Source organism: Bombina bombina, chromosome 3 (genome assembly GCF_027579735.1).
Source record: "Bombina bombina isolate aBomBom1 chromosome 3, aBomBom1.pri, whole genome shotgun sequence".
NCBI classification, from domain to species: domain Eukaryota; kingdom Metazoa; phylum Chordata; class Amphibia; order Anura; family Bombinatoridae; genus Bombina; species Bombina bombina.
The window spans coordinates 312,387,437-312,413,346 of NC_069501.1; the positions used below are offsets into that span (position 1 = coordinate 312,387,437).

General features: G+C 41.4%; 1 protein-coding gene across 1 annotated transcript in view; it reads left to right on the top strand.

Annotated features, from left to right (window-relative positions):
- POLA1 (DNA polymerase alpha 1, catalytic subunit) overlaps window positions 1–25,910 on the top strand; it is a 1,417,985-nt gene that overhangs the window by 619,508 nt on the left and 772,567 nt on the right. The window contains exon 27 of the mRNA XM_053705268.1: window positions 6,328–6,420. Within this exon, the coding sequence (XP_053561243.1) occupies window positions 6,328–6,420 (93 nt within the window). The remainder of the gene's footprint in view (window positions 1–6,327; window positions 6,421–25,910) is intronic.

Below are 25,910 nucleotides of genomic sequence, written 5' to 3' on the forward strand. Positions count from 1 at the left end.
TGTAAAGGTGTATCCAGTCCACGGGTTCATCCATTACTTGTGGGATATTCTCCTACCCAACAAGAAGCTGCAAGAGGACACCCACAGCAGAGCTGTCTATATAGCTCCTCCCCTAACTGCCACCCCTAGTCATTCTCTTGCAGCTCTCGACAAGAAAGGAAGTATCAAGAGATATGTGGTGACTTTAGTGTAGTTTTTACCTTCAATCAAGAGTTTATTTTTAAACGGTACCAGCGTTGTACTGTTTTACTCTCAGGCAGAAATTGGAAGAAGAATCTGCCTGGAGGTTGATGATGTTAGCGGTTTGTAACTAAGGTCTATTGCTGTTCTAACACATAACTGAAGAGTATGGAAAGAAAACTTCAGTTGGGGGGGCGGTTTGCATTTCACCTGCTTTGAGGTATGTTCAGTATATTTTGTTCTAGAGAGATAAGGTCTAGAAAATGCTGACAGTGCCTGGTATATTTGAGGTAAGCCTGATACAGTGATTTAATAACGACTGGGATCATGCTTACAAGATAAGGGTAATATTCATGTTAACTCTCATATTTCTTAGTGTAAAAACGTTTGCATAACTTACAGAAATTTTTTTTTTTTCTCTGAGGTTGATAAATCTTTATTTGGGGCCTAGTTTTCCACATGGCTTGTTAGATTACTCCTAGGAGTACTTTTTAAGGCCCTCTGACATTGAGTGCATGGTGAGAGGCGCCTATTTTTGCGCACTGTATGAACAGTTGATATCCAGACTTAGACATCCAGCTTCCCTAAAGGAGTCCTCTGGCATCTAGGACCACTATAGAGGGTTTTTCTCCAACATTGGTGTGTCCGGTCCATGGCGTCATCCTTACTTGTGGGATATTCTCTTCCCCAACAGGAAATGGCAAAGAGTCCCAGCAAAGCTGGTCACATGATCCCTCCTAGGCTCCGCCCACCCCAGTCATTCTCTTTGCCGTTGCACAGGCAACATCTCCACGGAGATGGTTAAGAGTTTTTTGGTGTTTAAATGTAGTTTTATTCTTCTATCAAGTGTTTGTTATTTTAAAATAGTGCTGGTATGTACTATTTACTCTGAAACAGAAAAGGATGAAGATTTCTGTTTGTAAGAGGAAGATGATTTTAGCAGACAGTAACTAAAATCGATTGCTGTTTCCACACAGGACTGTTGAGATGAAGTAACTTCAGTTGGGGGAAACAGTTAGCAGTGGCAGTGTGTTTGACTGTTTTTTAACGGTTTTACCGTTTTTCTAATCCGGTTTGGGGCCTAAGGGGTTAATCATCCATTTGCAAGTGGGTGCAATGCTGCTTTAGTCTCTTATACACACTGTAAAAATTTTGTAGAGTTTACTACTTTTTAACACTGTTTTGCAGTTTATTTGGTAGTTTTTTTTCTCTTAAAGGTACAGTACTGTTTTTATTTAATTGCTTTTTCACATTTATTAAAGTGTTTTCCAAGCTTGCTGGTCTCATTACTAGTCTGTTAAACATGTCTGACATAGAGGAAACTCCTTGTTCATTATGTTTAGAAGCCATTGTGGAACCCCTTCTTAGAATGTGTACCAAATGCACTGACCTTTCTATAAGTTATAAAGACCATATTATGGCTTTTAAAGATTTATCACCAGAGGTTTCTCAGACTGACAAAAGGGAAGTTAAACCACCTAGCTCTCCCAATGTGTCAGAACCTATATCTCCCGTGCAAGTGACGCCAAGTACATCCGGTGCGTCCAATGCGTTTACCTTACAAGACAGGGCGGCAGTTATGAATCATACTCTCACAGTAGTATTGTCCAAACTGCCAGGGTTACAAGGAAAGCGAGACAGCTCTGGGGCTAGAACAAATACAGAGCTTTCTGACGCTTTAGTAGCTATGTCCGATATACCCTCACAATGTACAGAAGCCGAAGCAGGAGAGCTATCTGTTGGTGACATTTCTGATTCAGGGAAGGCGTTACTTCAGTCTGACTCTGAAATGACAGCATTTAAATTTAAGCTTGAACACCTCTGCGTGGTGCTCAGGGGGTTTTAGCGACTCTGGATGACTGTGACACCATTGTAGTCCCAGAGAAATTGTGTAAAATGGACAAATACTTTGCAGTGCCTGTTTACACTGATGTTTTTCCAATCCTTAAGAGGTTTTCAGAAATTATTACGAAGGAATGGGATAGACCAGGTGTACCGTTCTCTCCCCCTCCTGCTTTTAAAAAGATGTTTCCCCTAGATGCCGCTACTCGGGACTCATGGCAGATGGTCCCTAAGGTGGAGGGAGCAGTCTCTACCCTAGCTAAGCGTACAACTATCCCCGTCAAGGACAGTTGTGCTTTCCTAGATCCAATGGATAAAAAATTAGAGGGTTTCCTTAAGAAAATCTTTATACAACAAGGTTTTATTCTCCAGCCTCTTGCATGCATTGCCCCAGTCACTGCTGCAGCGGCTTTCTGGTTTGAGTCTCTTGAAGAGGCTCTACAGGTGGAGACCCTGTTGGATGATATCCTAGACAGGCTTAAAGCTCTTAAGTTAGCCAATTCATTTATTTCTGATGCCGTTTTTCATTTAACAAAGCTAACTGTTAAGAATTCAGGTTTTGCCATTCAGGCACGTAGGGCGCTATGGCTTAAAACCTGATCAGCTGACGTTACTTCAAAGTCTAAGCTTCTCAACATCCCCTTCAAAGGGCAAACCCTATTCGGGCCTGAATTGAAGGAGATCATTTCTGATATTACTGGAGGAAAAGGCCACGCCCTTCCCCAGGATAGGTCCAACAAATTAAGGACCAAACAGACTAATTTTCGTTCCTTTCGAAACTTCAAGAGTGGCACAGCTTCATCTTCCTCTACTGCAAAACAAGAAGGAAATTTTGCCCAGTCCAAGCCAGTCTGGAGACCTAACCAGGCTTGGAACAAGGGAAAGCAGGCCAAAAAACCTGCTGCTGCCTGTAAGACAGCATAAAGGAGTAGCCCCCGATCCGGGACCGGATCTAGTTGGGGGCAGACTTTCTCTCTTTGCCCAGGCTTGGGCAAGAGACGTCCAGGATCCCTGGGCTCTGGAGATTGTTTCCCAGGGATATCTTCTGGATTTCAAAGCCTTATCTCCAAAGGGGAGATTTCATCTCTCACAATTATCTGCAAACCAGTTAAAGAGAGAGGCATTCTTACGTTGCGTTCAGGACCTTCTGGTTATGGGAGTGATCCACCCAGTTCCAAGGAAGGAACAGGGGCAGGGATTCTATTCAAATCTGTTTATAGTTCCCAAAAAAGAGGGAACTTTCAGACCAATCTTGGATCTCAAGATCCTAAACAAATTTCTCAGGGTCCCATCCTTCAAGATGGACTTAAAGGATGCTTATCTTCACATTCAGATACACATAGATCATCATCGGTTTCTCAGGTTTTGCCTTCCTAGACAGGCATTACCAGTTCCTGGCTCTTCCCTTCGGTTTAGCCACGGCACCAAGAATCTTTACGAGGGTTCTAGGGTCCCTACTGGCGGTTCTAAGGCCACGAGGCATAGCAGTGGCTCCTTACCTAGACGACATTCTGATACAGTCGTCAAATTTTCAAATCGCCAAGTCCCATACGGACATTGTTCTGGCATTCCTGAGGTCTCACGGGTGGAAGGTGAACGAAGAAAAGAGTTCTCTCTCCCCTCTCACAAGAGTTTCCTAGGAACTCTGATAGATTCGGTAGAAATGAAGATTTTTCTGACACAGGTCAGGTTGTCAAAGCTTCTAACTTCCTGCCGTGCTCTTTATTCCACTTCTCAGCCGTCAGTGGCTCAGTGTATGGAAGTAATCGGCCTAATGGTAGCGGCAATGGACATAGTTCCGTTTGCCCGCCTACATCTCAGACCACTGCAACTTTGCATGCTCAATCAGTGGAATGGGGATTACACAGATTTGTCCCCTCTGCTAAATCTGGATCAAGAGACCAGGGATTCTCTTCTCTGGTGGCTATCTCAGGTCCATCTGTCCAGAGGAATGAGTTTCCGCAGGCCAGAATGGACTATAGTGACGACAGATGCCAGCCTTCTGGAACTCCCTGAAGGCTCAGGGTTCATGGACTCAGGAGGAAGCCCTCCTTCCGATAAACATTCTGGAACTAAGAGCGATATTCAATGCTCTTCAGGCTTGGCCTCAGCTAGCTGCGGTCAGGTTCATCAGATTTCAGTCGGACAACATCACGACTGTAGCCTATATCAACCATCAGGGGGGTACAAGGAGCCCCCTGGCAATGTTGGAGGTTTCAAAGATAATTCTATGGGCAGAGGTTCACTCTTACCATCTCTCAGCTATCCATATCCCAGGAGTAGAGAACTGGGAGGCGAATTTCCTAAGTCGGCAGACTTTTCATCCGGGGGAGTGGGAGCTCATGGCGTCTCGTCAGAACGCCAAGCTTCCTTGTTACGGGTCCAGGTCCAAGGATCCCAAGGCAGCGCTGATAGATGCTCTAGCAGCGCCCTGGTCCTTCAGCCTGGCTTATGTGTTTCCACCGTTTCCTCTGCTCGCCAAGATCAAGCAGGAGAGAGTTTTGGTGATTTTGATAGCTCCTGCGTGGCCATGCAGGACTTGGTATGCTGATCTGGTGGACATGTCATCCTTTCCATCATGGACTCTGCCGCTAAGGCAGGACCTTCTACTTCAAGGTACTTTCAAACATCCAAATCTAATTTCTCTGCGTCTGACTGCTTGGAGATTGAACGCTTGATTCTATGAAAGCGTGGTTTTTCCGAGTCGGTCATTGATACCTTAATTCAGGCTCGAAAGCCTGTCACGAGGAAAATTTATCATAAGATATGGTGTAAATATCTTCATTGGTGTGAATCCAAGGGTTACTCATGGAGTAAAGTCAGGATTCCTAGAATCATATCCTTTCTCCAAGAGGGATTGGAGAAAGGATTGTCTGCTAGTTCCTTAAAGGGACAGATTTCTGCTCTGTCTATTCTTTTGCACAAACGTCTGGCTAAGGTTCCAGACGTTCAGGCCCTTTTACAGGCTTTAGTTAGAATCAAGCCTGTGTTTAAACTTGTTGCTCCGCCATGGAGTTTAAATTTAGTTCTTAAAGTTCTTCAAGGGGTTCCGTTTGAACCTTTGCATTCCATAGATATTAAACTTTTATCTTGGAAAGTTCTGTTTTTGTAGCTATCTCTTCGGCTCGAAGAGTTTCGGAGTTATCTGCTTTACAGTGTGTTTCCCCTTATCTGATTTTCCATGCAGATAAGGTAGTTTTGCGTACCAAACCTGGGTTTCTTCCTAAGGTAGTATCTAATAAGAATATCAATCAGGAGATTGTTGTTCCTTTATTATGTCCTAATCCTTCCTCGAAGAAGGAACGTCTTTTACACAATCTTGATGTGGTGCGTGCTTTAAAGTTTTATTTACAAGCTACGAAGGATTTTCGACAAACATCTGCTTTGTTTGTTGTCTACTCTGGACAGAGGAGAGGCCAAAAGGCTTCGGCAACTTCTCTTTCTTTTTGGCTGAGAAGCATAATCCGCTTAGCTTATGAGACTGCTGGCCAGCAGCCTCCTGAAAGAATTACAGCTCATTCCACTAGAGTGGTGGCTTCCACATGGGCTTTTAAAAATGAAGCCTCTGTTGAACAGATTTGTAAGGCGGCGACTTGGTCTTCGCTTCATACTTTTTCGAAATTCTACAAATTTGATACTTTTGCTTCTTCGGAGGCTATTTTTGGGAGAAAGGTCTTACAGACAGTGGTGCCCTCCGTTTAAGTTCCTGCCTTGTTCCTCCCTTCATCTGTGCCCTAAAGCTTTGGTATTGGTATCCCACAAGTAATGGATGAACCCGTGGACTGGATACACCTGTTTACCTGATAAATTTATTTCTCTTGTGGTGTATCCAGTCCACGGCCCGCCCTGTCATTTTATGGCAGGTGTTTTTTATTTTTAAACTACAGTCACCACTGCACCCTATAGTTTCTCCTTTTTTCTTGCTTGTCTTCGGTCGAATGACTGGGGGTGGCAGTTAGAGGAGGAGCTATATAGACAGCTCTGCTGTGGGTGTCCTCTTGCAGCTTCCTTTTGGGAAGGAGAATATCCCACATGTAATGGATGAACCCGTGGACTGGATACACCACAAGAGAAATACATTTATCAGGTAAGCATAAATTTTGTTTTTTCTCTCACCATTCACAAACTGTACAGAATTATAAAACAGAGATTCCAAAAGATTGCTGGAGAATAACTTGATTTGCTCATTGGTTAAGTAGTTGTGTTGGGTTTTTTATGTTATTTTTAATTTATTTGGAGGATTTACCCCATATATTTGATGCTGTCTATTATCTGATCTCAGTGTTTTTATTATCATATTTATAGATGAACTTGGAGGTTATATATGGTGATACAGATTCAATCATGATAAACACCAATTGTAACAACTTGGAAGAAGTCTTCAAACTTGGAAATAAGGTCAGTAAGTAGAAGATGCTATAAAACTCATTTGGAAATGCACTTGATGGTTTTTAATAGGATTAAAGCTTATAACCGCTAACTTTCCTTGTTAACCGAAGATTGACTGCAGCTTTATAAATGAAACAAAGCAAGATAATTACTTTTATACGCACAAGTAAGACTTCTCTCAAATGCTTCTTGTACTATATTGTTGCTGAAAGTTTCTTTTCTTCATAAATGGAAAGAGTTCACAGCTGCATTCATTACTTTTGGGAATTAAGAACCTGGTCACCAGGAGGAGGCAAAGAAATCACAGCCAAAGACTAAAATACTCCTACCACTTCCCTCATCAACCAGTCATTCTTTGCCTTTTGTCCCAGGAAGTTGGCAGAGAAGTGTCAGAAGTTTGTTTTTGTCTCTTATGGAGGGGTAATACTCTTCGACATTGGACGAGAGTTGGAAGTAATCCTGTCAGTCTCTCAGTGAGGGCTTGGATTAAAGTTAGAGTCTGGAGATGCAGAAGGAGTCTTTCTGTGAAACCATCCCGACTTATTTTAACAACTCCACAAGCAATCAGCGTTGTCTTACTTTGCTTCGCTGCCTGCTTTCTTCTCTCAAGTCCATGGCGGAGGCAAGGCTACTATCCGTCACACTTGAAGTTCCTGTTCCACGGCGTAGTTCCGGTAATATTGTTTCATTTTACTACTTCATGATTGTACTGTAACTCATTTGTTCCTGCAAACTCACATAAAAAAATACAGGGTCTCAGTGGGATTCCTTTAGTATCTTGGACTTGAAGGTTAATATCTCCTGAGGGCAATTATTGAACAGGGGTTTTTAATCATGTTATGTGATTCAATCTGCTTATGTGTGGTGTTAACTGGGCTCTTTGCTTTGGAACATAACGGCCTTTCAAAGTGACGTGACCTTGCGGTCGGGGTGTGCTTTTTTTGGACTGTACGGTTCACCTTGTGACCGGGCGTGTTTACGTTCTGGTCTCCCTTTTCCGCATTCCTGTCTGTGTGGCGACAGAGAAATCTAGTCCGCTCTTGTCTGGTTCATAGGAGGTGGTGAGTGCCCCAGCCTTTGTGGGTGTCAGGTGCCATTTAAATTGTTTTATATTTAGTAAATTTTTTTGGTATCCTTTATTTAGTTATGGAGGATGCTGATGTTGAGATTGTTCAACTTTCTGATTCAGATTCTTCGTCCTGTGAAGAATGCGAATTGGCCCTATTGACTCAGGTCAATCAATTATGTTCTTTAGGCCGTTCTAGAGCACCCTTGTTCCTCGGGCTCGGGGATTCAAGGAACTGCTGAGCCATCCGCCTCTGGGGCCTTGTCCTCCGGGAGGCGAGTTCCCTACCGCTCCCTCCTACTACACATGTGGGTAACCCAGGTTATGTTTTTTCCTCCTCGGAGGGTGGATTCCACACCCCCGCCCACCCCCGGAGACGCGTTTTCGCGTTTACATACTTTTTGCACTTGCGCGCCTGCAAAGTCCAAATGTTTGCGATTGTGTTTGTGCCCGATTGCCCCAGGTCTCTCAGCCACAGGAGGGCATGTGCAGTTCAGTGAGGGTGTAACTGTTCCTGTGTGTTGTGCCTTTCGTTACAGGCTGGCTCGCCTTCGTGTTCTACTCGGACACTTTTTTGAACTGTTTGGGGGACTCTGTCCTTCTTGGTTATGGGATTCATCAGTCTCCTCCTTTGAATGGCTCACCTTGTTGGACATGGGGGGGGGATGAAGTAATCTCCTTTAAGTCTTGTTATTGAGATTCTTCCCATTTTTGTTGGAAGAACAGGGTTTCCGTTAGGCTGTGCTGCGGATCTTTCTGTTCTTCTTGGGCGTTAACCCTCGGGTTGCCTGTCATTTTATTTAATCCGGTTAGGATGAATTTTCTTTTTCATACTATGTTTCCTGCGGGAACTTTCTCTGGGATCGATACTCACTGTTTGCTTCTACAGAAGTTGTTCGGGACACAGTCCCATGTTTGTCTGTTTTTCTTCCTCCCTCTCTGAGGGCGGATTTAGCCAGCTTGGCAGTTATGACTCTGGTTGCAGGCTGGTCCTACTTGGGTTCAGATCTTCTGTCTCGCGGGTTATTCAGACATGTGGCGCCTAATATACCTTTCTGGTCAGGTTGGGGTGCCTAAGTGCTCTTAACATTATTTATGTTTCTTGTTATTTGTTTTAAAAGTTTCAGCTAAGCATTCTCAAGAGAACTTGTGGGTCTTTGCGGCTCTCGGGATTGTTTTAGTCCTAAATAGCCGTATCTCTGGTGACTTGTTCAGTGAATTTTTCCCTCGTCACTCTGTTGTTACCGATACCCTCGGAACCTAGAGTATTCCTTCCCACGTGGTGGGAATATTAGAGGGTTTAGTGCCTCTTTTCCGCTGGCCGGGGCGGTGTTGCTTTAGGAAATTGTCCTTTTTGGACTTGTTCCTTAAGTGGTTCACTTCTTCATTGAGACCACTTGGATTTTGTCCATTTTTCCTTGTGGATAGGTCACCTTCGGGAGTTGGTTGTTCCTTTTTTGGGACATTAGACAGGTCTTTTTGGGCTCCGGTTAGGGGTCCTTCCCCGTTGTTGGGAATGCTCTGCATCTCCTTCTTGGGATAGAAGAGGTCCTAGTGGTTTTCCACTCATATGGTTTAGGTATTGCCATCCAGGTGGCATCCAAATCCATGTTTTACTGTCCTCTGACTTCGAATTTGAGGTGATGTGGAGGCGTGATGTTGCTCTGTTCAGGTGACTTGTCCTCACTGTTCCCTTTGTGTCTGGAGCTTGTGTCTAGCTGGACAACTAGCTCAGCATACTAATGCTTTGTCGCTACTCTGTACTGTAGCAAACCGAGGGTTGTTAGTTTCATCCCCGGTGAGGTCTATTCAGCCTTTCCTCCTTTCAACGTTGATAAAATGAGCAGTGCTTTGTGTCCCTTAAGGGGGATTAGCCACACTTTTCAAGCACAGTCATGTTAATGTTGAAAGGACACCTTTTAGCTCGAGTGTCTTTTTATGGGCTCTATAAGGTGTTGGGCTCCTGCAAGGGGTGGTCTCATTCCTTTGGGTCAAAACTTTTAAGGTCGTCTTGCTCTTGTTATCCGGGTTATTCTGGATTTCTTTCTAATGACACTGAGTTCACGGATAATCATAATTACTATAATTACTCCTGGTCAGCAGGAGGAGGCAAAGAGCACCACAGTAAAGCTGTTAAATACCACTCCCCTTACCCACAACCCCCAGTCATTCTCTTTGCTTGTTTTAGTTACAAGGAAGGGGTAAAGTTTGGTGTCTAATTCTTCAATCAAGAGTTTATTTTTTGAAGCAGAGCAATTTTGCTTTGTTTTTTCTTTAGGTATTTAGCCATAGTCCACTTCATTCTCTTTAGTAGAGCAGTGGTGGCTTTTAAGCTTTTGGGAACTTGGGGAGTGTAATCCCCTCTGCGCCTCCCATAGGAGTTTATGCTGCCCCTGTTTTCTTGTAAAGTTTGAGATGATTGCTCAGTCTTTTTGTCTTTTCCACAGGTCCTTTGTGAGCTGCCCTGCTGTTGGGTGGATAATCTTTGAGGTAAGTGCTGTTTTTTATTTAAAGGATTTTTTCCTATGCTGTATCGTGGGATAATTTTCCTGACTCCTGTTCATGTTTGTTTTTATTTTATTGCATGGGGCACTGTGAGGCTGCTAGGCTCTTATTTCTTTTTGTTTGTGATGTTTGGTTACTTTAGGCAGTTTTATTTGTATTCTGCCTTTGTGTAAGTTTGTTATGACGGCCGTGTGGTTGTATGACGCCCACTATGGGCGGAGTTTAGTGTTCACGCTCTTTCGCTCTGGGTGTTTGTAAACTTGTGCAGCTGTGAGCGGTTTCTTTCAGTGTTCACTCCGGTGCTGCAGTTTTTTTGGAGAACGTAGTGTGAGGTCCGGTTCATCTTATCTGCACAGTTTGCTTTCTGATTGCGCTTTCATATCCTATGGCTGGTAGGGGGGTTATTTAGCATCTCAGTGGGGCTGTTAGCGTGCAGAGGTGCTTGTGGCCAAGTGTTTTGTTTTTTAAGTGATAGTATTGTAATTTAAAGAGACAGTAACATTTTATATTTGTTTTTGAAAAAATTTGTTTATTTTTTTCTGTGTGTGACACTAATATGGACCAAGAAGACTTGCAAGCTGTGACTTGTAACTTATGCCTAGATGCTAATGTGGAGCCCCCTATCCTTTTCTGTTCCTCATGTATAGAGAGGACTATGCAGTACAGGGATAGACTCTTTGATTCAGAGCATTCATTTTCTAAGGAGAATGTTGTTCAGCAGTCTCCTGTAGCTCAGCTTTCTCCTCATTCCTCTCCGTCTCACTCCTCTCATGCAGTGCCCTGCATGTCGTCTCAGGCCAGTTTTTCTTTACAGGATTTGTCTACTCACATATCCTCTGCTATATCTGATGCTTTGTCTGCTTTTCCTGTGTTACAGGGTAAACACAGAAGGACTTCTGACGCGGTTGTAGTTTTATCTAATGTTTTTTCTTATAGGACTGAGGAAGAAGATATTTCAGTAGCGTCTGAGGGTGAAATATCAGATTCTGATAGTGTGTCTCCTTTGACTGATTCTGAGGTGGTTTCTTTCAGATTTAAGTTAGAGCACCTCAGTTTGTTACTCAGGGAGGTTTTGGCTACTTTGGATGATTCTGATTCAATGGTCACCATAGTTACTCCCAAGAAGCCTAGTAAGCTTAATAAGTTTTTTGATGTTCATTCTGTGGCGAAAGTTTTTCCTGTACCGAATCGGGGTTCAGAGATTATTTCTCGGGAATGGGAGAAGCCTGGAATTCCTTTTTCTCCTTCTCCTATTTTTAGGAAAATGTGTACCATTGCGGATTCTATTAAGGAATCTTGGCAGACAGTCCCTAAGGTTAAGGGAGCTATTTCCTCTTTGGCCAAGAGGACCACTATTCCTTTTTGAGGATAGTTGTGCTTTTAAGGATCGCATGGTTAAGAAGTTGGAGGCTTTACTTAAGAGGATTTATGTTCACCAGGGTCTTGAGTAGCAACCTGTTGCGTGTATTGCTACGCTTACCAGTGCGGCTGCCTATTGGTTTGATGTATTGTCTGATTCTATTCTTCAGGAGACCTCTCTGGAAGAGATTCAGGATAGAATTAAGGCTTTAAAATTTGCCAATTCTTTTATTGCAGACGCCTCTTTACAGGTTGTCAGGTTGGGAGCAAAGATTTCTGGTTTTGCTGTTTTGGCTCGTAGGGCTTTATGGTTAAAGTCCTGGCCTGCGGATATATTTAAGTTTAAGCTTTAATCAATTCCTTACAAAGGTAAGACAGTTTGATTCCTCTGCTTATGGTTAAGTTTTTTCTTTTTTCATTATGAGAATAAACTTATATTTTGGGTTGTAGATTAATTTTTTTCAGTAAAAATGGCTATTATTTTATCCCTCCCTCTCTAGTGACTCTTCTGTGGAGTTCCACAGCTTGGGTATTATTATCCCATACGTCACTAGCTCATGGACTCTTGCCAATTACATTAAAGAAAACATAATTTATGTAAGAACTTAACTGATAAATTAATTTCTTTCATATTGGCAAGAGTCCATGAGACCCACCCTTTTTATGGTGGTTATTATTTTTTGTAGAAAGCACAATTATTTCCAAATTCCTTTGTTGATGCTTTTTACTCCTTTCTTTATCACTCCACTATTTGGCTATTCGTTAAACTGAATTGTGGGTGTTAAGAAAGCAGATAGTGGTTAAAGAGATAACCACTAGAAAGAGTACACTTGTAGCACTCAAGAGCTAAATAAATATAATAGATTATACTTATTTGTTCAATATGGCAGATTATTACGTTCAGGAGTAGCACAAATTTCTAAATATACACTTACCTAACTAATATTAAAACTTAACGTTTATTAATCAAACTGTGCTAAAATTTGCGGAAAAGAAAAAGTGATTAAAAACACAAACTAAAATTGGTGTAATTATCTCAAATGGATCAAATAACAGGTTGGTGGGATCGTTTGGGGGGTCCATATTGAGATCCACCTGTATAGAGGCTGGGAACAAAATTATAATATAAATTGTATTCTATAAAGGTTGTATATACCTAAGGTCAATAATGTTCAACTATGGGTGTATTGATAACCAGTAGTAACAGATGAGTTAGCAAAATTAGGTTAAGTATGCACTCAGGATAATTGGGAATATCTATGCCCTTAAGTTATTGCCCAGTGTTAGCAGTTTACAAAGAGTGTTACTCAAACCATATGTTAGTGTGATGTGATTAAAGTGGAGTTCTCTGAGTTCTGACTGGATTATCCAGTTAGTTGTCTGACTCTATCACTTTTATTCCTTGCAGTTAGGAGCTATGAATAATTTAAAGTATATCGATAGTGAATAACTTTGTACAAAGGTTATATCCTCTATTGAATTAGTATTGCATCAAAGAAAAATCATAGCTATGGTTGTGTAGGATTGAGTTTTTCGCAACGTCTGAATTAATAGACTTTACAGTCGATTCAGGTACCTTTAAATAAATGTTATTATATAACACTCAGATTGTGTTTATTATTATGTATTTACCTGGGTTTAGAGCGTCATTCCCAGTGCTTAAATGCAAGGTAGTATTGGTAAAATTTGTAATTATATGTTAAAGGGTTAAGTTGGTAATTTTTGTAATTGTTAGTACGATCTAAATATATAGTAACAAACACCCTTCCTTTATATCCTGGTATATATATTACCACATTGCTTTATTGGAATTCTAGCACTCTGTTTCTAAATGTAACCATTCATTCGGATACAATATTATAGTTTTGTATGCTCTTGTGCAGTAAAGGGTTAGGTTATGTACCGTAGCTCATTTATTCACCACAGATTAATATAAGTTGTTCATCTTTCACACACGATCAGTAACTGAACTTATCTAATATTTAGTACCGTAAGTTCTGGAATGTTTAGCAAGGGCGTTTGTACATATGTTGACTTAAGTGACGTAACCTCTCAGTTCAAAGCTGAGTATTGCTTGTGATTGATGGTTTAGTTTGATATATTGTAGCAAGCATCGTTTCTTAATAACATGTTATTAGTTTTACAACATCGTTTAATCTAAATTCAGGCACACCAATTATTTATGTAGCCTCTCATTTAGTTAAAATATTAAAATATTATATGTGCTAACGGCATAAACAATTTTATTTTGTGGCTCATTAATCTGCAGCAAGTTGATAGAGATTCCTAATCTCATGCATACACACAGTAGCTAAAGTTCTCTGATAGTTTATAATGTAAATTCCAGTGTTATACAAGGGTGTTTGTGCACTTTAAGATCTCGGTACTACAATCTTTCAATATATCGCTAATAGTTGATTTACCAACAAAAGATTGAATAAGTCTGGTTATCCTTATATTAGTAAAGCCTCGGGTGATCCCCTCAATATATAATAATAGTATAAACCTGCCACTGAAGTGGAATATAGGGCAATACCCGGTGTTTTATAAAAATGGTTTGGCGCTTACAATATCAAGTTAACTGACCGCTAGGGAAATACAGCTTGCAAGCGGTAGCTAGATCCTTCCAAGCACCCGTTTAAATTGTGCTTCAGAGCATACAGGTTATACTACAAATAGTACCCCATAATGAAAGTACAGTTTAGTAAAATTACTATATGTAAAGCCTGTTTGTATAAGAAATCATTATATTGCACCAATTAAAGTAAGCATCTAAAGTACAGGAGCTCGCAACGACTCCTCACCATTTCCCTAGGTCCATAACATGTTTCGCCGTCTAACACAGCTTTTTCAAAGGGTTATCGTGATTGCACTGTGCGCGTGCGTCTTTTAAACCCAATTGTTAGTTAGCTCCGCCTAGTGGGAAGCAACGTACATATTACGTAATAGTGTAGTCTCTAACGTGGTCTCAATGAATTCTGGGTAATGTAGTTGTTAAAGAAATGGATATCCAGCTGTAAATTCGCCCTGTTCTCTCCTGCTAAATGTTATTATTGAGTTAATATTGATAAAATTTTCTCTTTTTAAATCTTGGCCTTCCAATAACCTTCTTTCCCTAAAACAACTTTCTGCTAAATTAGCTACCTTTATTATGTCTCATTTCTCTTACATGGTGTATCCAGTCCACGGATTCATCCTTACTTGTGGGATATTCTCATTCCCTACAGGAAGTGGCAAAGAGAGCACACAGCAGAGCTGTCCATATTGCTCCCCCTCAGGCTCCGCCCCCCCAGTCATTCTCTTTGCCGCTATAACAAGTAGCATCTCCACAGGAGGGTAAAGTGAATGTGGTGTTAGATTTGTAGTTTTTATTTCTTCAATCAAGAGTTTGTTATTTTAAAATAGTGCCGGTTTGTACTATTTACTCTGTGGCAGAAAGTGATGAAGATTTCTGCTGAGAGGAAAACGATTTTAGCATGTTGTAACTAAAATCCATTGCTGTTCCCACACAGGACTGGGGAGTACCAGAAAACTTCAGTTGGGGGGAACAGTTTGCAGGCTTAACTGCTATAAGGTATGTTTCAGTTATTTTTTCTAGTCAAGACTAAGTAATGCTAGAAGACTGACAAGAATCCCCATGTGGTAAAGGTAAGCCATATTCTGAGACTTAGTATAGAAGGAAGGCTTATTTGAAAGGACTCAAAACACTGGCGGACACTGTTAAGGGGCAATCAATTATTTTTTTACAAAAATCAGATATTTATACAAGTTTATATTACATTTGAAACACTTTTTTGGAGTTTATTCCGCATGGCATATATTTAGACACCTATTTTGGCTTGGGAAGGCCCCACAACTCCAGAGTGAGGAGGGAGCCTGAAATTCGCGCCTCAGTTGCGCAGTTGATTTTACAGACCGCTTCATGCAGCTCCATGTGAAGAGTCCAGAGATTACTTGAGAACTTAAGAGAGGCTTATTTTCCCCAAGGAAGGTAGGGCCACAGCAGAGGCTGTGGCATGGTGCTGTAGTTTGCTAACCGGTTGCCAGCTTTAATTTGCTCCGGTTTGGGCAGTAAGGGGTTAATTGACTTGAAATTTACTGTGCAATCATTTCAAAGCATTAGGATCATATGGTGAAAATTTCATAAAGATTGGATGATTTTTGGAGATTTAGTAAAAAAGTGTGCGCTTTTTATTATTTAAAGGCACAGTACCGTTTTTTCAAAAATTGTATTTTACTGTATTTGAGTGATGTCTAAGTCTGTTTAACATGTCTGAGCCTACAGATAGACCTTGTTCTATGTGTTTAATAGCCATGGCGGTACCCCCTTTACATTTGTGTTTAAAGTGTGCTAAGGTATCTAAACATTTTAAAGACCATGCAGTGACACTTAAAAATGTAGCCCAAGATAATTCTTTAACGGAAGGTAACAAGGATAGTCCTCCTTCCTCTCCCCATGTGTCGACGCCAGTTACTCCCGCGCAATCGATGCCTAGTACCTCTAGCACATTGGCCCCTATTACATTACAACAATTAGCAGCAGTCATGGACAATTCCCTTGCAGCATTTCTATCCAAACTACCAGTTTCTTTCATGTAATTAGCAAGAGTCCATGAGCTAGTGACGTATGGGATATACATTCCTACCAGGAGGGGCAAAGTTTCCCAAACCTCAAAATGCCTATAAATACACCCCTCACCACACCCACAATTCAGTTTTACAAACTTTGCCTCCGATGGAGGTGGTGAAGTAAGTTTGTGCTAGATTCTACGTTGATATGCGCTCCGCAGCAAGTTGGAGCCCGGTTTTCCTCTCAGCGTGCAGTGAATGTCAGAGGGATGTGAGGAGAGTATTGCCTATTTGAATGCAGTGATCTCCTTCTAAGGGGTCTATTTCATAGGTTCTCTGTTATCGGTCGTAGAGATTCATCTCTTACCTCCCTTTTCAGATCGACGATATACTCTTATATATACCATTACCTCTGCTGATTCTCGTTTCAGTACTGGTTTGGCTTTCTACAAACATGTAGATGAGTGTCCTGGGGTAAGTAAATCTTATTTTCTGTGACACTCTAAGCTATGGTTGGGCACTTTGTTTATAAAGTTCTAAATATATGTATTCAAACATTTATTTGCCTTGACTCAGAATGTTCAACTTTCCTTATTTTTCAGACAGTCAGTTTCATATTTGGGATAATGCATTTGATTTAATCATTTTTTCTTACCTTCAAAAATTTGACTTTTTTCCCTGTGGGCTGTTAGGCTCGCGGGGGCTGAAAATGCTTCATTTTATTGCGTCATTCTTGGCGCAGACTTTTTTGGCGCAAAAATTATTTTCCGTTTCCGGCGTCATACGTGTTGCCGGAAGTTGCGTAATTTTTTGACGTTATTTTGCGCCAAAAATGTCGGCGTTCCGGATGTGGCGTCATTTTTGGCGCCAAAAAGCATTTAGGCGCCAAATAATGTGGGCGTCTTATTTGGCGCTAAAAAATATGGGCGTCGCTTTTGTCTCCACATTATTTAAGTCTCATTTTTCATTGCTTCTGGTTGCTAGAAGCTTGTTCTTTGGCATTTTTTCCCATTCCTGAAACTGTCATTTAAGGAATTTGATCAATTTTGCTTTATATGTTGTTATTTTTTCTCTTACATATTGCAAGATGTCTCACGTTGCATCTGAGTCAGAAGATACTACAGGAAAATCGCTGTCTAGTGCTGGATTTACCAAAGCTAAGTGTATCTGCTGTAAACTTTTGGTAGCTATTCCTCCAGCTGTTGTTTGTATTGATTGTCATGACAAACTTGTTAATGCAGATAATATTTCCTTTAGTAAAGTACCATTGCCTGTTGCAGTTCCTTCAACATCTAAGGTGCAGAATGTTCCTGATGACATAAGAGATTTTGTTTCTGAATCCATAAAGAAGGCTATGTCTGTTATTTCTCCTTCTAATAAACGTAAAAAATCTTTTAAAACTTCTCTCCCTACAGATGAATTTTTAAATGAACATCATCATTCTGATTTTGATGACTCTTCTGGTTCAGAGGATTCTGTCTCAGAGGTTGATGCTGATAAATCTTCATATTTATTTAAAATGGAATTTATTCGTTCTTTACTTAAAGAAGTTCTAATTGCTTTAGAAATAGAGGATTCTGGTCCTCTTGATACTAATTCTAAACGTTTGGATAAGGTATTTAAATCTCCTGTGGTTATTCCAGAAGTTTTTCCTGTTCCTAATGCTATTTCTGCAGTAATTTCCAAAGAATGGGATAAATTGGGTAATTCATTTACTCCTTCTAAACGTTTTAAGCAATTATATCCTGTGCCGTCTGACAGATTAGAATTTTGGGACAAAATCCCTAAAGTTGATGGGGCTATTTCTACCCTTGCTAAACGTACTACTATTCCTACGTCAGATGGTACTTCGTTTAAGGATCCTTTAGATAGGAAAATTGAATCCTTTCTAAGAAAAGCTTATCTGTGTTCAGGTAATCTTCTTAGACCTGCTATATATTTGGCTGATGTTGCTGCAGCTTCAACTTTTTGGTTGGAAACCTTAGCGCAACAAGTAACACATCATGATTCTCATGATATTATTATTCTTCTTCAGCATGCTAATAATTTTATCTGTGATGCCATCTTTGATATTATCAGGGTTGATGTCAGGTTTATGTCTCTAGCTATTTTAGCTAGAAGAGCTTTATGGCTTAAGACTTGGAATGCTGATATGGCTTCTAAATCAACTCTGCTTTCCATTTCTTTCCAGGGTAACAAATTATTTGGTTCTCAGTTGGATTCTATTATTTCAACTGTTACTGGTGGGAAAGGAACTTTTTTACCACAGGATATAAAATCTAAGGGTAAAAACAGAGCTAATAATCGTTTTCGTTCCTTTCGTTTCAACAAAGAACAAAAACCTGATCCTTCATCCTCAGGAGCAGTTTCAGTTTGGAAACCATCTCCAATCTGGAATAAATCCAAGCCAGCCAGAAAGGCAAAGCCTGCTTCTAAGTCCACATGAAGGTGCGGCCCTCATTCCAGCTCAGCTGGTAGGGGGCAGGTTACGTTTTTTCAAAGAAATTTGGATCAATTCTGTTCACAATCTTTGGATTCAGAACATTGTTTCAGAAGGGTACAGAATTGGTTTCAAGATGAGACCTCCTGCAAAGAGATTTTTTCTTTCCCGTGTCCCAGTAAATCCAGTAAAAGCTCAAGCATTTCTGAATTGTTTCAGATCTAGAGTTGACTGGAGTAATTATGCCAGTTCCAGTTCAGGAACAGGGGATGGGGTTTTATTCAAATCTCTTCATTGTACCAAAGAAGGAGAATTCCTTCAGACCAGTTCTGGATCTAAAAATATTGAATCGTTATGTAAGGATACCAAAGTTCAAGATGGTAACTGTAAGGACTATCTTGCCTTTTGTTCAGCAAGGGAATTATATGTCCACAATAGATTTACAGGATGCATATCTGCATATTCCGATTCATCCGGATCATTATCGGTTCCTGAGATTCTCTTTTCTGGACAAGCATTACCAGTTTGTGGCTCTGCCGTTTGGCCTTGCTACAGCTCCAAGAATTTTTACAAAGGTTCTCGGTGCCCTTCTGTCTGTAATCAGAGAACAGGGTATTGTGGTATTTCCTTATTTGGACGATATCTTGGTACTTGCTCAGTCTTTACATTTAGCAGAATTTCATACGAATCGACTTGTGTTGTTTCTTCAAGATCATGGTTGGAGGATCAATTTACCAAAAAGTTCATTGATTCCTCAGACAAGGGTAACCTTTCTGGGTTTCCAAATAGATTCAGTGTCCATGACTCTGTCTTTAACAGACAAGAGGTGTCTAAAACTGATGGCAGCTTGTCGAAACCTTCAGTCACAATCATTCCCTTCGGTAGCCTTATGCATGGAAATTCTAGGTCTTATGACTGCTGCATCGGACGCGATCCCCTTTGCTTGTTTTCACATGCGACCTCTTCAGCTCTGTATGCTGAATCAATGGTGCAAGGATTACACAAAGATATCTCAATTAATATCTTTAAAACCGATTGTTCGACACTCTCTAACGTGGTGGACAGATCACCATCGTTTAATTCAGGGGGCTTCTTTTGTGCTTCTGACCTGGGCTGTAATTTCAACAGATGCAAGTCTCACAGGTTGGGGATCTCTGATGACACAAGGGGTTTGGGAATCTCAGGAGGTGAGATTACCGATCAATATTTTGGAACTCCGTGCAATTTTCAGAGCTCTTCAGTTTTGGCCTCTTCTGAAGAGAGAATCGTTCATTTGTTTTCAGACAGACAATGTCACAACTGTGGCATACATCAATCATAAAGGAGGAACTCACAGTCCTCTGGCTATGAAAGAAGTATCTCGAATTTTGGTTTGGGCGGAATCCAGCTCCTGTCTAATCTCTGCGGTTCATATCCCAGGTGTAGACAATTGGGAAGCGGAATATCTCAGTCGCCAAACGTTGCATCCGGGCGAATGGTCTCTTCACCCAGAGGTATTTCTTCAGATCGTTCAAATGTGGGAACTTCCAGAAATAGATTTGATGGCGTCCCATCTAAACAAGAAACTTCCCAGGTATCTGTCCAGATCCCGGGATCCTCAGGCGGAGGCAGTGGATGCATTATCACTTCCTTGGAAGTATCATCCTGCCTATATCTTTCCGCCTCTAGTTCTTCTTCCAAGAGTAATCTCCAAGATTCTGAAGGAATGCTCGTTTGTTCTGCTGGTAGCTCCGGCATGGCCTCACAGGTTTTGGTATGCGGATCTTGTCCGGATGGCCTCTTGCCAACCGTGGACTCTTCCGTTAAGACCAGACCTTTTGTCACAAGGTCCTTTTTTCCATCAGGATCTGAAATCCTTAAATTTAAAGGTATGGAGATTGAACGCTTGATTCTTCGTCAAAGAGGTTTCTCTGACGCTGTGATTAATACTATGTTACAGGCTCGTAAATCTGTATCTAGAGAGATATATTATAGAGTCTGGAAGACTTATATTTCTTGGTGTATTTCTCATCATTTTTCTTGGCATTCTTTTAGAATTCCGAGAATTTTACAGTTTCTTCAGGATGGTTTAGATAAAGGTTTGTCCGCAAGTTCCTTGAAAGGACAAATCTCTGCTCTTTCTGTTCTTTTTCATAGAAAGATTGCTATTCTTCCTGATATTCATTGTTTTGTACAAGCTTTGGTTCGTATAAAACCTGTCATTAAGTCAATTTCTCCTCCTTGGAGTTTGAATTTGGTTCTGGGGGCTCTTCAAGCTCCTCCGTTTGAACCTATGCATTCATTGGACATTAAATTACTTTCTTGGAAAGTTTTGTTCCTTTTGGCCATCTCTTCTGCCAGAAGAGTTTCTGAATTATCTGCTCTTTCTTGTGAGTCTCCTTTTCTGATTTTTCATCAGGATAAGGCGGTGTTGCGAACTTCTTTTGAATTTTTACCTAAAGTTGTGAATTCCAACAACATTAGTAGAGAAATTGTGGTTCCTTCATTATGTCCTAATCCTAAGAATTCTAAGGAGAAATCGTTGCATTCTTTGGATGTTGTTAGAGCTTTGAAATATTATGTTGAAGCTACTAAATCTTTCAGAAAGACTTCTAGTTTATTTGTTATCTTTTCCGGTTCTAGAAAAGGCCAGAAAGCTTCTGCCATTTCTTTGGCATCTTGGTTGAAATCTTTAATTCATCTTGCCTATGTTGAGTCGGGTAAAACTCCGCCTCAGAGAATTACAGCTCATTCTACTAGGTCAGTTTCTACTTCCTGGGCGTTTAGGAATGAAGCTTCGGTTGATCAGATTTGCAAAGCAGCAACTTGGTCCTCTTTGCATACTTTTACTAAATTCTACAATTTTGATGTATTTTCTTCTTCTGAAGCAGTTTTTGGTAGAAAAGTACTTCAGGCAGCGGTTTCAGTTTGAATCTTCTGCTTAGGTTTTTTCGTTAAACTTTATTTTGGGTGTGGATTATTTTCAGCAGGAATTGGCTGTCTTTATTTTATCCCTCCCTCTATAGTGACTCTTGTGTGGAAAGATCCACATCTTGGGTAATCATTATCCCATACGTCACTAGCTCATGGACTCTTGCTAATTACATGAAAGAAAACATAATTTATGTAAGAACTTACCTGATAAATTCATTTCTTTCATATTAGCAAGAGTCCATGAGGCCCGCCCTTTTTCTTCTGTTATGTGTGATCAGTCCACGGGTCATCATTACTTCTGGGATATAACTCCTCCCCAACAGGAAATGCAAGAGGATTCACCCAGCAGAGCTGCATATAGCTCCTCCCCTCTACGTCAGTCCCAGTCATTCTCTTGCACCCAACGACTAGATAGGATGTGTGAGAGGACTATGGTGATTATACTTAGTTTTTATGACTTCAATCAAAAGTTTGTTATTTTATAATAGCACCGGAGCGTGTTATTACCTCTCTGGCAGACTTTGAGGAAGAATCTACCAGAGTTTTTACTATGATTTTAACCGGAGTAGTTAAGATCATATTGCTGTTCTCGGCCATCTGAGGGAGGTAAAAGCTTCAGATCAGGGGACAGGGGCAGATGAATCTGCATTGAGGTATGTAGCAGTTTTTATTTTCTGAATGGAATTGATGAGAAAATCCTGCTATACCGTTATAATGACATGTATGTATATACTTCAGTATTCTGGGAATGGTACTTCACCGGAACTACTCTGTTAAAGGTCACTAATCTTTTTAATAAGTATTATATCATGTTAAACGTTTTTGCTGGAATGTAGAATCGTTTACATTGCTGAGGTACTGAGTAAATAAATGTTTGGGCTTTATTTTCCACTTGGCAGTAGTTTGCTTTGAATTGTGACAGTTTCGTTTCTCTTCACTGCTGTGTGTGAGAGGGAGGGGCCGTTTTTGGCGCTCTTTGCTACGCATCAACAATTTCCAGTCAGCTATTATTATTTTTCCTGCATGATCCGGTTCATCTCTGACAGATCTCAGGGGTCTTCAAACTTCTTGAAGGGAGGTACATTCTCTCAGCAGAGCTGTGAGAATTTTTTATATTGACTGGGGATAAAGACGTTACTCAATAATTTTTAGGTCAATTTATTTTTGTTATCTTATTAATGGGAACAAAACCTTTGCTAAAAGTTGTGTTGTTTTAAAGTTGATGCTATAACTGTTTCTCAGTTCATTATCTCAACTGTCATTTAATCGTTTAAGTACCTCTTTGAGGCACAGTACGTTTTTGCTAAAAAGATTATAACCAGGTTGCAAGTTATTGCTAGTGTGTTAAACATGTCTGACTCAGAGGAAGATATCTGTGTCATTTGTTCCAATGCCAAGGTGGAGCCCAATAGAAATTTATGTACTAACTGTATTGATGCTACTTTAAATAAAAGTCAATCTGTACAATGTGAACAAATTTCACCAATCTGCGAGGGGAGAGTTATGCCGACTAACTCGCCTCACGCGGCAGTACCTGCATCTCCCGCCCGGGAGGTGCGTGATATTATGGCGCCTAGTACATCTGGGCGGCCATTACAGATAACATTACAAGATATGGCTACTGTTATGACTGAAGTTTTGTCTAAATTACCAGAACTAAGAGGCAAGCGTGATCACTCTGGGGTGAGAACAGAGTGCGCTGACAATACTAGGGCCATGTCTGATACTGCGTCACAGCTTGCAGAGCATGAGGACGGAGAGCTTCATTCTGTGGGTGACGGTTCTGATCCAAACAGATTGGATTCAGATATTTCAAATTTTAAATTTAAATTGGAGAACCTCCGTGTATTACTAGGGGAGGTCTTATCAGCTCTCAATGATTGTAACACCGTTGCAATACCAGAGAAACTATGTAGGTTGGATAAATACTTTGCGGTACCGGCGAGTACTGACGTTTTTCCTATACCTAAGAGATTAACCGAAATTGTTACTAAGGAGTGGGATAGACCCGGTGTGCCGTTCTCACCCCCTCCAATATTTAGAAAGATGTTTCCAATAGACGCCACCACTCGGGACTTATGGCAAACGGTCCCTAAGGTGGAGGGAGCAGTTTCTACTCTAGCTAAGCGTACCACTATCCCGGTGGAGGATAGCTGTGCTTTTTCAGATCCAATGGATAAAAAATTAGAGGGTTACCTTAAGAAAATGTTTGTTCAACAAGGTTTTATTTTGCAACCCCTTGCATGTATCGCGCCGATTACGGCTGCGGCAGCATTTTGGATTGAGTCTCTGGAAGAGAACCTTAGTTCATCTACGCTAGACGACATTATGGACAGGCTTAGAGTCCTTAAACTAGCTAATTCATTCATTTCGGAGGCCGTAGTACATTTAACCAAACTTACGGCTAAGAACTCAGGATTCGCCATACAGGCACGTAGGGCACTGTGGCTAAAATCCTGGTCAGCTGATGTTACTTCTAAGTCCAAATTACTTAATATACCTTTCAAGGGGCAGTCCTTATTTGGGCCCGGTTTGAAAGAAATTATCGCTGACATTACAGGAGGTAAGGGCCACGCCCTACCTCAAGACAAAGCCAAAGCTAAGGCTAGACAATCTAATTTTCGTCCCTTTCGGAATTTCAAAACAGGAGCAGCATCAACCTCCACTGCACCAAAACAGGAAGGAGCTGTTGCTCGTTACAGGCAAGGCTGGAAGCCCAACCAGTCCTGGAACAAGGGCAAACAGGCCAGGAAACCTGCTGCTGCCCCAAAGACAGCATGAACCGAGAGCCCCCGATCCGGGACCGGGTCTAGTGGGGGGCAGACTTTCTCTCTTCGCCCAGGCCTGGGCAAGAGATGTTCAGGATCCCTGGGCGCTAGAGATCATATCTCAGGGATACCTTCTAGACTTCAAATTATCTCCCCCAAGAGGGAGATTTCATCTGTCAAGATTGTCAACAAACCAGATAAAGAAAGAAGCGTTTCTACGCTGTGTACAAGATCTGTTATTAATGGGAGTGATCCATCCGGTTCCGCGGTCGGAACAAGGACAAGGGTTCTACTCAAACCTGTTTGTGGTTCCCAAAAAAGAGGGAACTTTCAGACCAATCTTAGATTTAAAGATTCTAAACAAATTCCTAAGAGTTCCATCGTTCAAAATGGAAACTATTCGGACAATCTTGCCCATGATCCAAAAGGGTCAGTACATGACCACAGTGGATTTAAAAGATGCTTACCTTCACATACCGATCCACAAAGATCATCACCGGTATCTACGGTTTGCCTTCCTAGACAGGCACTACCAGTTTGTAGCTCTTCCATTCGGATTGGCTACGGCCCCAAGAATCTTCACAAAGATTCTAGGTGCCCTCCTGGCGGTACTAAGACCGCGAGGGATTTCGGTAGCTCCGTACCTAGACGACATTCTAATACAAGCTTCAAGCTTTCAAACTGCCAAGTCTCATACAGAGTTAGTTCTGGCATTTCTAAGGTCGCATGGATGGAAAGTGAACGAAAAGAAGAGTTCTCTTTTTCCTCTCACAAGAGTTCCATTCTTGGGGACTCTTATAGATTCTGTAGAAATGAAGATTTACCTGACAGAGGACAGGTTAACAAAGCTTCAAGATGCATGCCGTGTCCTTCATTCCATTCAACACCCGTCAGTAGCTCAATGCATGGAGGTGATCGGCTTAATGGTAGCGGCAATGGACATAGTACCTTTTGCACGCCTACACCTCAGACCGCTGCAATTATGCATGCTAAGTCAGTGGAATGGGGATTACTCAGATTTGTCCCCTACTCTGAATCTGAATCAAGAGACCAGAAATTCTCTTCTATGGTGGCTTCATCGGCCACACCTGTCCAGGGGGATGCCATTCAGCAGGCCAGACTGGACAATTGTAACAACAGACGCCAGCCTATTAGGTTGGGGCGCTGTCTGGAATTCTCTGAAGGCTCAGGGATTATGGAATCAGGAGGAGAGTCTCCTTCCGATAAACATTCTGGAATTGAGAGCAGTTCTCAATGCCCTTCTGGCTTGGCCCCAATTAACAACTCGGGGGTTCATCAGGTTTCAGTCGGACAATATCACGACTGTAGCTTACATCAACCATCAGGGAGGGACAAGAAGCTCCCTAGCAATGATGGAAGTATCAAAGATAATTCGATGGGCAGAGTCTCACTCTTGCCACCTGTCAGCAATCCACATCCCGGGAGTGGAGAACTGGGAGGCGGATTTCTTGAGTCGCCAGACTTTTCATCCGGGGGAGTGGGAACTTCATCCGGAGGTCTTTGCCCAAATACTTCGACGTTGGGGCAAACCACAGATAGATCTCATGGCGTCTCGCCAGAACGCCAAGCTTCCTCATTACGGGTCCAGATCCAGGGATCCGGGAGCGGTTCTGATAGATGCTTTGACAGCACCTTGGAACTTCGGGATGGCTTATGTGTTTCCACCCTTCCCGCTGCTTCCTCGATTGATTGCCAAAATCAAACAGGAGAGAGCATCAGTGATTCTAATAGCACCTGCATGGCCACGCAGGACCTGGTATGCAGATCTAGTGGACATGTCATCCTGTCCGCCTTGGTCTCTACCTCTAAGACAGGACCTTCTGATACAGGGTCCGTTCAAACATCAAAATCTAACTTC